This window comes from Maniola hyperantus, chromosome 16 (assembly GCF_902806685.2).
Source record: "Maniola hyperantus chromosome 16, iAphHyp1.2, whole genome shotgun sequence".
In the NCBI taxonomy this organism is placed as follows: Eukaryota; Metazoa; Arthropoda; class Insecta; order Lepidoptera; family Nymphalidae; genus Maniola; species Maniola hyperantus.
In genome coordinates, this window is record NC_048551.1 from 9626879 (window position 1) to 9641013 (window position 14135).

General features: G+C 37.6%; 1 protein-coding gene across 3 annotated transcripts in view; it reads left to right on the forward strand.

The window, feature by feature from the left end:
* Positions 1-14135, forward strand: part of moody (G-protein coupled receptor moody) — a 59687-nt gene that overhangs the window by 32866 nt on the left and 12686 nt on the right. For 2 of the 3 annotated variants that reach the window (XM_069503842.1, XM_069503844.1), the window contains exons 2-4: positions 5157-5233; positions 10298-10438; positions 11788-11958. In XM_069503842.1, the coding sequence (XP_069359943.1) occupies positions 5166-5233; positions 10298-10438; positions 11788-11958 (380 nt within the window). In that variant the 5' untranslated portion in view covers positions 5157-5165. Of the gene's footprint in view, positions 1-5156; positions 5234-9428; positions 9554-10297; positions 10439-11787; positions 11959-14135 lie in introns of those variants that run through there. The other variant, XM_069503843.1, reaches the window with a different exon arrangement.

Consider the following 14135-nt stretch of genomic DNA (forward strand, 5'->3'; position numbering starts at 1 on the left):
GCCACATGAATACGACTTACGAGTGTAATGACAAAGTCATTATGAAACCATTTGTTACGAGTATGTTTAGTTGTTGATTTTTTCGAAACTCCAAGGACAACAGGAAATAAAAGGACCATGCAAAAAATTGTCAGGATAACTTAAATATTTCATTAAAAAATGGCTTAGGTACGCAATTAAGAAGAAATTCAAAACCGCAACACGACGTCCCATCGTTAAAAACCAGTCAAGTGCGAGGCGGACTCACACACCAAGGGTTCCGTACCTACTACCATCGTACAAGATAATATAACACTATGTACTTACCTACTTTAAAAAAATTGTCGGCTATTTTAAAATTCACCATCTTAGTTTTTATTATTTGTCGTTAAAGCGGCATTAGATTATATCTACACTCTATGAAAATTTCAACTCTCTACCTATAATATTACGTTTTATGGGATACAGCCCGCTGACAGACAGACGGATGGGCATGATGGACGGACAGCGGAGGTAATGGGGCAGCAATAGGGTCCGTTCGGGTACGAAATCCTGAAAACTCACCCACTCGATGCTTTGCAAAACCTTGCGATATCACCAGACGTTCATTAAATGGGCAGCAAGACTCGGTTCAATTGAGCAGCAAGTCGCCTCGCATCACGAAATCGTGGTTTTCAGTTTAGGCCCTTAATCCTGGCTCGCGATTGTGGCAAAAGAGGCAAAGAGAAAAAGCTTGGATTTACATGACAATAAAAAAACCGATCATGTACGACCCGGAGTCTCTCACGAAGCGTACTTTTTAATTTTTTTAATTTATATGGTGGTCATTCTGAAGTTTTTATATTTTTTTGTTATAGCGGCATTAGATAGGTATCTAAACAATTTTGTAAAATGTATATTTACTAGGTACTTCTTACCTACTTTGCTATTACTTATAGCGTGTTTATGGACAGCTGCAGTATTTATTGGTCGCACGATTGACTATAGGGAAGCAAACTTCTGGAAATAATAGAACCTAAGACACGGAAACTAGCATATTAGCTACCTATAAAATATTGTATAATAGACCACATGCAACAGTCATAAACATATACTTCAGTGGTTTTAATATATAACTTTCGCCATTTAATCCACACGCATATTATTATTTCATCATCATCATCAGCCGATATACGTCCACTGCTGGACTTAGGTCTCTTGTACGGACTTCCACACGCCACCGTCTTGCGCCGTCTGAATCCAGCGGCTCCCTGCGACTCGTCTGATGTCGTCCATCCACCTAGTGGCGGTCTTCCAACGCTGCGTCTACCGGTGTGAGGTCGCCATTCCAGCACCTTGGGACCCCAACGTCTATCGGTTTTAAGAACGATGTGCCCTGCCCATTGCCACTTCAACTTCGCAACCCGTTGAGCTATGTCAGTTACTCTAGTTCTCCAACGGATCTCCTCATTTCTGATTGGATCACGTAGAGAAACTCCAAGCATAGCTCTCTCCTATTGTTATTTGCTACATATTAATAACGAATCTTCAAAAACATCTTTACATTTTGAGGTTGATCTACCAAGGGTGTGGTAACAACAAAGTAAAGACTCAATGTCTGAATGCAATGACTAATAAGTTAGATTAAGCCGTTACCTACCTACTAAATTGTTGAATGCCTCAGAGACTACGTTAAACCGTTGATCTTTATTATAGACTATGTTCAAAACTAGGACGTCTACAGTCAATACCTCAGAATACTAGTTTGATTAATAATATACCTACCTAGTTCACTCAGATATTATAGGTTTCAAATAGAACTTTGATGGATTTAGGATCGTTAGCATGAATGTACGTACCTGAATGGCTAGCCGAATTTAGGCAACCGATACGTACGGCATTTAGTCAATAGACAATAACTGGCCGGCAGCATTGCTCAGGTCATGAGCTCTTTCTATTGATCACACGATTTCAGTAAGGTTTCCAGATCCTTCCGCTTAATACAATAAATAATAATCCACCAAGCAGCCTGTTTTCGCGCACAGTTAGTCAGAGGCCCACAAGCGCGCTACCGCACGGTTTTCCGCCTTCCTCATCCACCCACTTCCCGTTATCTTCATGTTGTCAGTCCAGTGTCAGTTGGAGCTCATCCAACACTGTGCTTGCTGATACACGGTCTCCACTCTAAGTTCTGCGACAGCACAAACCTGTACTGCGACAGCACAGCGGTCTGTCTGCGACAGACATGGCGTGCCTACTGCCACTTCAACCTGCTAATTCGTTGAGCTATATCGGTTACGGAATTCCTCGTTACGGACTTAACCCAACATAGCCCTCTGCATAGCACACTGAGCGACTTCGAACTTGTAGACAATGCCAACTGTCAGTGTCCACGTTTCAGCGCCATACGTCATCACAGGTTGGACACACTCATTAAGTACCTAAAGACTTTCGTTTTTATGCTTTGGGGTATCGACGAATTGAAAACTTGACCCAAGTGCTGCCCAGCTCAGCTGTATTCTTCTGTCAGTTTCCTTGTCGAAGTTGTTTCTTCCAAGTTACCTGACCTAGGTAGTAGGTATTCTTGCACAACTTAGATTGCTGACATTTGCGACGGAGACGGATCTCGGGATGACGTACCCATTAAACATGACTTTGTCATGATTTGTCTGCAAGAACAGCTAAGTTCGATCAACATACGATGAATCGTTCTACTCTGTCTCAGATTACCTCAATTATATACCATGGAAATCACAGTGCTAATTTAAGATGTATAATTAATTAGTTGTAATTTTATAAAATAAGTTTGAATAATATACCCTACATCGTTTGTCATTGAACAAATTACCTTTAGGTGTAGATATATTATTATTAATATTTGCATGCTGAAGTATCAGTAAATATGCGGGGACTATTTAGATTATAAGTAATATATTAAGACCTTTGTAAACTACCCATATTTAGCAAATAAAATAATTTCATTTCATTTCATAAATGATAATAGTACCTAGTATCGAAACAGAAATCGCTCCGTCATTTGTTTTTCCTAACTGCCATTTCCACTTCGGTACTTACATTTGCGTCATTAAACTCGTTAATTTATCGTGTTAATCCTTAATTCCTTATTCGTAGATATGCAAATTGCGTGTATCACACCCATTTGTCACGCTCGGAGTAATTTCCGCCGTCAGTATTGTATTGACATAACGATTAATGTGAAAATGTAGCGCGTAACATTATGTAAACAACTTGAATACAAGGATTATTGTAAGTCATAAATGAGTGTAATCGATCTCCTCATCGCATTTGTTATCCAAATGTTTTCTTGTCAGCTACCTTATGAAATGATAGACATATTCCGATTAGTTTCTAGGGTTCCTTACCCGAAGGGTGCCAAGGGGACCCTATTGCTAACCCTCCGCTGTCAGTTAGTTAGGTACTGTTATAATAACAAAATACAGCACGCGGCCGAAAGTAATGTACATCGGTTCGGGAGGGTTAGATCCCGGGCCCGCACCTTTAACTTTTCGGAGTTATGTGCGTTTTAAGTAATTAAAATACCTATCACTTGCTCTAACGGAGAAAGAAAATATCGTAAAGAAACCTGCATGCCTGAGAGTTCTCCATAATGTTCTGAAAGGTGTGTGAGGTCTACCAATCCGTACATGGCCAGCGTGATTGACTATGGCCAAAACCCTTCTCACTCTGAGAGGCGACCCGTGCTCTGTAGTGAGCCGGCGATGAGTTGATCATGATAATAATCCACGCAAACGAAGTCGCGAGCATCATTCTTTTGGTCTCATAAATAACGTTTGCTTTATAAGGAAAATGGCGGAAGGCGACATTATATACAAATTGGCACCTTCCTGGTACCTACCTAAGTAGTTATAACGAAGTGGGTATCAAGTATCAGCTATTGTAGTCCAAATTAGGCTAGATATTGAAAAACTGGGGTGCTACAGCTGTATCTTTAGTCTCCCATTTTGATTTTTGGCTTGATATGATTTTAAGAGTTTTTAACAATATGAAGCCCTAATTTATTCAACTAGATTAATCCTGATTTAGTTCTTTAAAAAATCCGTACAAACTCTATTCTGGGTACAAAATAGCCTATGCCCGTCTCCGGGATTTAAACTATCATAAAAAAAAGTAACCAATGTCAAAATCGGATTTAAAGTGAACCGCGGTTAAAAGATACGTAACAGACAGACAGGCGCATACACGCATCAATAAAAGTAATAGGTAATAGAATTCAATTTTCAGGAAAAGACCTTTATTTCTCCGTTATTTTCCCCCAAGCACACTTCTTCCCACTTAGGGAATTTTGGTAAATATAATAGTTCGTAATCATAGCAAAAGTTTCCACGCGACTACATAAATGGATTCAATTGAAACTTTATATTAGGTACTTGCCTAATTTAACATCTATCTTAAAACTACATCTGCCGGTTACATCATCCTGAGGTTACGGGGACAATTTATTGTAACCTCCACAATTAGGATTGACTCAAAGTGCACTTATATATTAAGAGTTATATTAAGTGGACTCCGTTCGTACTTATGCGACATCTACTTTAATTTTTACTAGCTTATCTGCATGCCGAATTTCAGCGCGATCCGTCCAGTAGTTTGAGCTGTGCGTTGATAGATCAGTCAGTCAGTCAGTCAGTCAGTCAGTCAGTCAGTCAGTCACCTTTTCCTTTTGTATAATATAGATTAGACAAAATAAAATTGTAGCCATCTTTGTTACATTGATTTTCTTTTTTATTTAATGCTCCGCGCTTTGTGCGTACCTATCTGCACGGTAAAACATAGCACTGAACGCGCGTGTATTCGTGTACGATTTATTTATAATACTGGGTGTAACCAGAACGCTGGCACGTAGTCGGACTCTAACCCACTAAAACCTCACGGTGTTCCACGCTTTGCCTGATGGCTGACCTACGGAAGCAAACTCCGATTGCTGCGGTAGACCATCCACCGGGTACCTCCAAAGTACCTATAGGATGAGGTTCTGTTATGGCCGTACTAGAACATTCCCCGAAAAGATTTTTTTTTGTAGCCTTACGTAGTGTGACTTGGACTAATAACTAGGAGTGGTGTTGGAAAAAAGCTCAGCTTTGATTTAACAACCAAACATATTTTTTGTTCAGCTTTCTTTTCTGACTGTTCATAACACTTTATTTCTATTGTTACAGATATTCAAAATGGCGGACTCGGATATTTTCAATTTTACAGAAGACACCGGAAACGTACAACAAAGTGAACTGTCCAAGTCAGTATAAGTTACTACTCTATCATTTTGATTGATCACGCGAACATTTTCATAAATCTTTTGATTCCACGGACTCGTACAAAGCTTCCTTGTTTCTAATACGCACTGCTAGAATATGAAATGCCATTTCGCCTTCTGTATTTCCTGCTATTCTGATGACATATGGATCCGAGACATGATCGCTAACTATGGGCCTCATAAGAAAGCTCAGAGTCACTCAGCGGGCGATGGAGCGAGCTATGCTTGGAGTTTCTCATGTGATCAAATCAGAAATGAGGAGATCCGTAGGAGAACTATAGTAACCGCCATAGCTCAACGGGTTGCGAAGCTGAAGTGGCAATGGGCAGGGCACATAGTGCGCAAAACCGATAGACGTTGGGGTCCCAAGGTGCAGGAATGGCGACCTCGCACTAGGTGGACGGACGACATCAGACGAGTCGCAGGGAGCCGCTGGAATGTGGATGGTGGCGTGTGGAAGTCCTTACAAGAGACCTATGTCCAGCAGTGTATGTCTATCGGTTGATGATGATGATGATGATTTCCTGCTACCTATAATATTGGTACCTTCAAAAGATGAGTGAATAGGAGTGAATATAAAATATCTTTTGATTCGAAATTGCATGATTCATGAAGCACCATTTAAGTCGAAGTTCGACGTCATTCAACGTCGATGATTTTAATTTGCTTGCTTACTTAATTAATTTGCACTTGAATCCAGTTCAGTTGATATTGAATTTAAAACGAAGAGGTAAATTATACAGGCGCGTTCTTAAACCTCTTTACAATGTTGTGAATCTCTTGGCAAATCCATAGTTCTCAGATTGAACTCTGATTTAATAATTACTGTTGCAATTGACCTTAGTTCTTTTGAAATAGATCGAAACTCAGTTAGTTTAATTAGATTGATATATATTCCATAATAATATTTTGGGGAGGATACCGTGAAGGAACCGATTAGGGCTATTATCTATATCATTATCATATAATTACTATCAACCAATCGCCGCCGTGAAGGAACCGATTAGGGCAATATTATTATTTATGTCATTATCATAATTATTATCAACCAAACACCGGCCCACTAATGAACACGGGTCTCCTCTCAGAATAAGAAGGGTTGTGCCATAGTCTACCACGCTGGCCAAGTGCGAATTAGCCGACTTCACAACCCTTAGAGATCATTAGATATGCAGATCTCTCAGGCATGCAACGTTTCCTCACGACATTTTCCTTCACCGTTAAAGCATATGATGCATATGATATTAATTTCTCCGAAAAGTTAGCGTGCCCGGGATCGAACCCCTGACCTCCGTATAGAAGGCGGACATTTTAACCACTAGACTATCACAGCTTCCTAAATCCTAATATTATATAGTTGGCGAAAATTCCTTAAACATAAACGTACCTATTGGTCTTATTAGTGCATAATATTAGACAACAATATAAGCAAAATCTAGACCTTTTGAACATTATAATGACGATTACGAGTATGTACCTACCTATTATCTAAACACTTTTCTCACACATTCTCTCTATCTCAAAATGGCACTCATATTCTAATAATGAGTTTTATGAGTATTACTAAAATTCAATGTACCGTCATACCCCTTCAGTTTAATTATTCTCAATGATTCTGACACTTCAAAACTCTAAAAGTTTTAGTCTAAGAGCGGAAAGCTCAATCACTGAACGATGTTTACAACTACTCCGTGACATAATATTGTAAATTGTATACCTTTGAAAAGAGCAACCACTGAGTTTCTTGCTAATTCTTCTCGGTAGGAACTAAGGAACTATAATAGTGTGTCATCTATGCTTAAGAAGCGCATCTCGTATCGGTTTGTAGATGTATTTGACGATTAAAAGGTACCTTCCTACTTCTAAAAGTTTATTTGAATAAAAAATCTATTCATTTCTACAATTTTACTATCTGGTTAGTGCAAACTAGATTTCGACAGCCTGATAGACAGATTAGTACTAAAAGCCTAAAACTAAATAAAGCCACCTTTAATTTATAACCGACTTCCAAAAAGGAGGTGGTTCTCAATTCGGCCCGTTTTTTTAAATGTTTTACACCGATTTTTTCGACGTTTCTGGACCGATTTGCAAATTTTTTTTTAATCAACAGGGGAAGTTTCTGTGTTGGTCCCATAGAAAAATCTGGATATTTTTTACGATACAGAACGATTTCGTGCTATTTCCAATGAAATTAAAAATATCATGTTTCGTTCTAATGTTTCGCTCTTTTCAAAACCTTGAATACAACACGACGCGTGACGTAGCGAAACCATTTAATTATTATACTACCGGTATTTCATTAAAACCTAAGTAGATTTAAATAACAATGTCAAAACGCTTACGACAAATCGTCTACTAGCCCTTGGACCACGATAAAAGTTGGGTACAAAGGGCATCCGGCCGCAGTCATTGCAAAAGTCTAGATGTTCCAAATTAATTTCGGTGGAAAATGTAATTTTACAAATTAATTACTTATTTAAAGCTAGCTGATGCCTGCGACATCGTCCGTGTGGATTTATGTATTAAAAATCCCGCGGAAACTCTTTGATTTTCCGAGATAAAAAGAAGCCTAAAAAACCATAAAAACTATATCCATTATTATCCATGCAAAAATTCACATGTGTGTGACGTGATTGAACGACAAAACTACAAACCAATAAACCAACTAACAAACACACTTTCGTATTAATTATAATATGGGTATTGATTACTTAATAATAATTATTTTGTACAATATAAAGTCCTACCTATTGTAGTAACCGAAATTCGCTTGGTATCTTTCGAAGTTAATTTTGTAATAACTGATGAAAGCTATCATAAAGCTGGAAAGTAAAACATTATCTAAAGACTAAATTTCATCCAAATCGTTGCAGCTATTTCCAAGCAACAATGCTATTTGAGTTACAATAAATCATTCTAATTATCGCATCACTAAATTAAGTGTCCATTGAAACATTACTTATCAAGTTATCATTATCATAATAACACACACAAAAAATTAAAACCGACACCAAAGTGATCCTATAACGGTTTAAATTAACGGTGAAGGAATGCATCTGAGGAAACATGCCTGAGAGTTCTCAAAGATGTGTGAAGTCTACCAATCCGCATTTGGCCAGTGTGGTAGACTATGACCAAAACCCTTTTCACTCTGAGAGGAGATCCGTGCTCTGAAGTAATCATGATGATGATGATGATCATACATAATGTATTCTGTGCTTACAGTTGAAGTAGGACTTAAAAAATAACGTATAAGTAAAGAGATTTCCCAAATCCCAAAGCTTTCTTAAAACGTTTCGTTAAAAAATATGTATGAAAACAAATATTTCTAAAGCCTCTTTTATTCAAATCATGAAAGTATTAAATTACTCGTAAGTACTTTTCTTACGTTCCTGAATGTACCAGATGCCTATAAATATCCCACAGTATGAAAAGGTTTCCTGTTTTGCGCTTTCATTTATAAAATTATTTTCTTTTGTCACGACAAAAACAATCTGAGAGCTATTGAAATAAAACAATGAAATAAAAAAACGTTTGCTTGGTCAGAAATATAAAATGGTATACCAAAAATAAACAAAATTTTAATACAATCTATAAATATATAAAAGGCTGACTGACTGTCTGACTGACTGATCTATCACGCACTATACGAAGTGGGGTATCATATGAAAGGGCTTTACCTGTATATTCTAAAACATATTTTTATTTATTTTTACGCATAATAGTTTTAAATTTATCGTGCAAAATATTGAAAAAATACGGCTCTCGGTGCGCGTGTCTAACTTGCACTTTGCCGATTTTTTACTTATTATCTCCCAAAGTCACCATGATCCAAACGTCATAGTCGCTATCGTTCCTTCCTGTGTTGAGGACGCAAGAAATATGCAGAGAAACTTTAAGCTTTTATAAAATAACGAAATTCTGGCACGCGCTGGTCCTCTATCTACACTTAGTGGTGTATGATGAACCATGTATATCTCGTTAAAATGTTGAGAGAGAGGTATTTTTATTTCCACGAACAAAATAGTCAACAATATTCAGTTTTAATAATATTGTATAACATGTTTTTCATATTTAATTAAAATTTCTAGCAAAATGTTATTCTAAAACAGTCTTATTTAATATTTTTCTTTTAAATACTATTTAATTTTATGAGTGACTGTTATTTCTTGTTTGCTTTTGGTGCAATTTTCACTTGGACATTTAATTTCCTTTCTAAGTTCCTCTAGCTGATAGTGAAAATGACATCGATTCTAATGGCTTTGAGTTTATAATGAACTAGCGTCGCGTCGTTAAAACTAGGTAAGTTAGTACCTAGATACTAAGTAAAAACAGTAAGAAGAGTATCTACCTACCTGCTATTTAACCTAACCCGGCTTGGCACTGGTGACCTACGTATTCCATAAGACCGCGGCGGCCAAAAGATTCCTAAAAGGCCGGCAACGCATCGGCGATTCCTCTGGTGCTGCAAATGTTCATGGGCGGCGGTAATCACTTAACATCAGGTGACCCGCCTGCTCGTTTGCTCGCTATCTCTATTAAAAAAGTGCGGCCAAGTGCGAGTCGTCAGGCTCGCGCAACGAGGGTTCCGTATAAAAGTCCTATTTTTAGATATGTTTTAGAATCCACAGATAAAGCCCTTTCATATGATACCCCACTTGATATAGTTATCTTACTTCAAATATTGAAAATACTAATTTTAGTTCATGACCACAACTTAATTTTTTTGTGTGATTTAACCACTAATTCACGGTTTTCAATTTTTCCCCAAATGCCAGCTATAAGACCTACTACCTAGACAGCTACCCACCTGCCAAATTTCATGACTCTAGGTCAATGGGAAGTACCCTGTAGATTTCTTGACACACAGACAGACAGACAGATAGACAACAAAGTGATCCTATAAGGGTTCCGTTTTTCCTTTTGAGGTACGGAACCCTAAAAAAAACACTCCGCCGTGCTCTGTAGCGAGCCGGCGATGGGTTGATCATAATAATAGATAGAGTAGGTATACAAAACAAATATTTATTTGTATGTTGTTTGCAGGTTCTCTCCTACCCTGCTCACGTTTGCGGCGATCGTGACGGGCGTCATCATGGTCGTAGGGCTGTTCGGTAACCTGCTCACAGTGGTCGCCCTTCTCAAGTGCCCTAAAGTACGGAACGTGGCTGCTGCATTTATTATAAGGTAAGCGTATCTTATGAGGAAGGAAATATCCTCCTTCATATACGAGCGTCGTGCGTCGCCATACAAACGTATTACGCGTGTCGCCTATCATTCTATTCTTTGTTGTTCTAGATATACTAATCTATCTCCATTATCTATGCCCTAAAATAATTAATATTATAAAATTGTATTTATTTCTAAAGTTATGGCGCTCTATTTTTGAGACAACTTCGTGCGTAAATAAACTATACATACCTAATATAATGAATTTGGAAATCAGAAAATCAGCACCTTCATGTCACACTTTACTTTATAATCATTGCAAATGTCTTTAGTTTAGTAAAAAAAATGTTTTATTTTGCTAAAAAGAAGCGTAATTCTAAACGTCGATTTGAAATTTTCACTTTCCGTTTTTGACCGAAAAAATCTTGTCAAGCAAAATTCAGTCACCCGGCCTCACAGGGGCTAAGGTGGGTGCGGTTAGAGCAAGGGTTAGAGGGAAAGTGTGACACGCAAAGATAACGTTTTTAAAATAAATAACTTGTAAAAGGATCTTTCTTATGAAAGGATATTTATTCTACAAGTTACCTCGCTACGTTTTACTGATAAAAAATATTATCTGATAAAAGATAAAATACTCCTTGTTCTAGTTCTTACAGCGACTCTTTGAGAGGAGTTGTTATTTATTTATTGTCTTTGTACTCTTTGTAAGGAGCTTATGAAAGTATAATAGGGAAATGAGTTCAACTCCGTACCACTGTGATGGTAAAATTCTATTTCTTGTGTTAATTAACCCGTTTGATGCGGGTTAATGAGATACAAAAATAAAAATACTTATTTAATTAAAATTAAAATCTTAGGGTTTCCTTTTTGCATCAAGATACTACTACTTTACTAGTCTAGTTTTGACAAGTTCTAGTTTTTAAAGATTAAATTAGAAAGGTATAGAAGACGTATAGCTTCCAAAATCGCACGAATGCTTGCTTACATCGAATCGCTGCAAAACCGCTAGGTTAGACAGGCGGCTTTCGTCTACATATTATACCTCCTCAACTTTATATTGTTTGTTCTGTCGTCTTTTTTCTTTATTAGAGTTATCGCCAAACAATGGAATTTTGAAAACTCATAAAAAGAATGCTACGTAGGACTAAAATTTTCTGTTTAGTTCTAGGACGTAATAATATTTAAAAGACACAGTTTTACTAAATTGCAACGTTTTTGGCGATAACTCAAACTTCCTTCACCGATAAGTAGGAAATCCGATCTGCGAGGACGGCCTCCTCCGGCTAGAAGTACTATATTACGTACCATATTGGTTGCAAAATACTGTATGGTTTATTTTTAACAATGAAACGTGTTTTCTATTTCAGTTTATGCATAGCGGATTTCCTATTCTGCGCGGTGGTGCTCCCATTCGCCATATCAGGGTTCTGGACCCGCACGTGGTCCCACGGCGGCGCCCTCTGCAAGATGGTGCCGTTCCTACGGTACGGCAACGTCGGGGTCTCTCTACTGAGCATTGCCCTCATTACTTTGAATAGGTAAGAAAGTTAAACATTATTATATGACTGCCAAAAAAGGAGCGTACCTAATGTTTTCAGGGTGTATGCATCGATTTACCAGGTGTATGTAGGTTTGTGCATTTATTTATTCCGCCATAACTTCTAAATACCTAAATATATTTGTCAACGCACACCTCAAACTGGACGGATCGGGCATTTCGCTATTATGATGTAGACATCCGCTAAGAAAGAAAATATGAAAATTCAACCCCTAAGGGTGTGAAAGTTTAGTTAGTTTACCTAGTGTAAAGAAGTGTTTGAAATTTGTGTAGTCTACGCGGGCGAGGTCGCGGACATAAGCTAGTTTTATATAAAAAGTATCTAATGCGTTATTAGATGATAAATGAAGAATCCGATAAACCGACAAACCTAGGTCCATATTAACTTTGATTGCCTAAAGTTAGTACCTCTACTCTTCAACAGAAACTCCCACAATCTAAAAAAACATTGATGAACTGAAACATAATAGAAACTTTGTTCAAACTAGACAGACATATGGATGGAGTTTGTATTTTCAGGGCATATAAATACAAATCTAGCTCACTTAATTCTACCTAGACTTTTGTCTCCCTACCTAGAAACTACCCGAAAAAATAGCGAGTGCCAAATGTTTTTCTCATTTTTCTTCTTATTTCACGAAACTAAATTTCTCCTGTGGTTTCTATGATTAAATCTAAATGAAACTCTAGTAGGTAAGTATAGTTCGCCATAGATCGAATAATTAATAATACGCGACAGGTCGAGATGGCAATAGGGGTATGAGGCGGGGAGATACCCGCACCGCTACCCGCACCGGGTTAGCGTGTGTTTAATAAATTATTATTTTTATTTATTAACGTTTAAGGGTGTCTGGCGAGGGTTCCCACGACACTAAGTGTATGGCAATGCACGTTGTGATTACTAATACTACTCCGTAGAAAATATAAAAAAAAATAGACTTTATACTTTGACGTAAGATTATTTACACCTTTATTGAGGTACCTTATGTTTTTTTTTTATTATTCCGTTTCCGTACTACAGTCGTATTTTTTCGACATTTTGCACGATAATTCAAAAACTATGATGCATAAAAATAAATAAAAAACTGTTTTAGAATGTACAGGTGAAGACCTTTCATATGATACCCCACTTGATATAGTGACTCACTTTGAAAGTTGAAAATATTAATTATTAGTTCATGACCACAATTTAATTTTTTTGTGTGATCTAAGCCTAAATTCACGGTTTTTAGATTTTTCCCCAAATGTCAGCTATAAGATCTACCTACCTGCCAAATTTCATGATTCTAGGTCAACGGGAAGTACCCTGTAGGTTTCTTGACAGACAGACGGACAGCCAGACAGACAGACAGACAGACAACAAAGTGATCCTATAAGGGTTCCGTTTTTCCTTTTGAGGTACGGAACCCTAAAAATGGTCTAATGGTTGATTAAAATTAACAGCACGCCAGTCCTTTGTGTGACGTGTAAATCAATTGTATATTATTATCATGTAGTAATGGAAGAAATAGGTATATCAGGTAGGTACGAGGTCAGGTATAACGGTGCATCATTGTCTTTCATTGTCATGCTCCAGAGATTACGCTACCTAGAGGCCTTTATACATAGCTGCATGCTACTTTGTTTATTGCCTGAAACATTGAGTTATACATACCATAGAGATGCAGCCCTCGAACATCAGGTGTCAAAAAAGCGCCCTTGCTTAATTACAAAAAGTCGTGATGCAACTAATATAGAATTATAGACACGAGTGTTTTAGTACCTAATATTATGTAGAGTTTCTTATTATATTATGCTTATTTAAAGGACGCTGTTCAATTCGTACTACGAAATATCTGCCTTTTACCCCTTTACGGCTAAAGCGCAGTACTCATCCTCGATGTGCACAGTGATTGACTTCTTTCACGCTACTTTTTCCACAGAAAAAGTGAGACATTCAACTCAACGCAAACGTTTCAATCAGTTACTCGCGACGCCACGCGACGTTTCAATTTTAAAAACATACCTCACCTCACCTCACCGAACATACCTCACAGAATTTTATTCTAATGAAAGAAAAGCTATGAACAATTCGGAGCATCTACCAAAAATATTCTTACCTGTAGTCCGCGACAGGTTGAGATGGCAATCGGGGTATGAGCCGGAGGAACGCCCCGC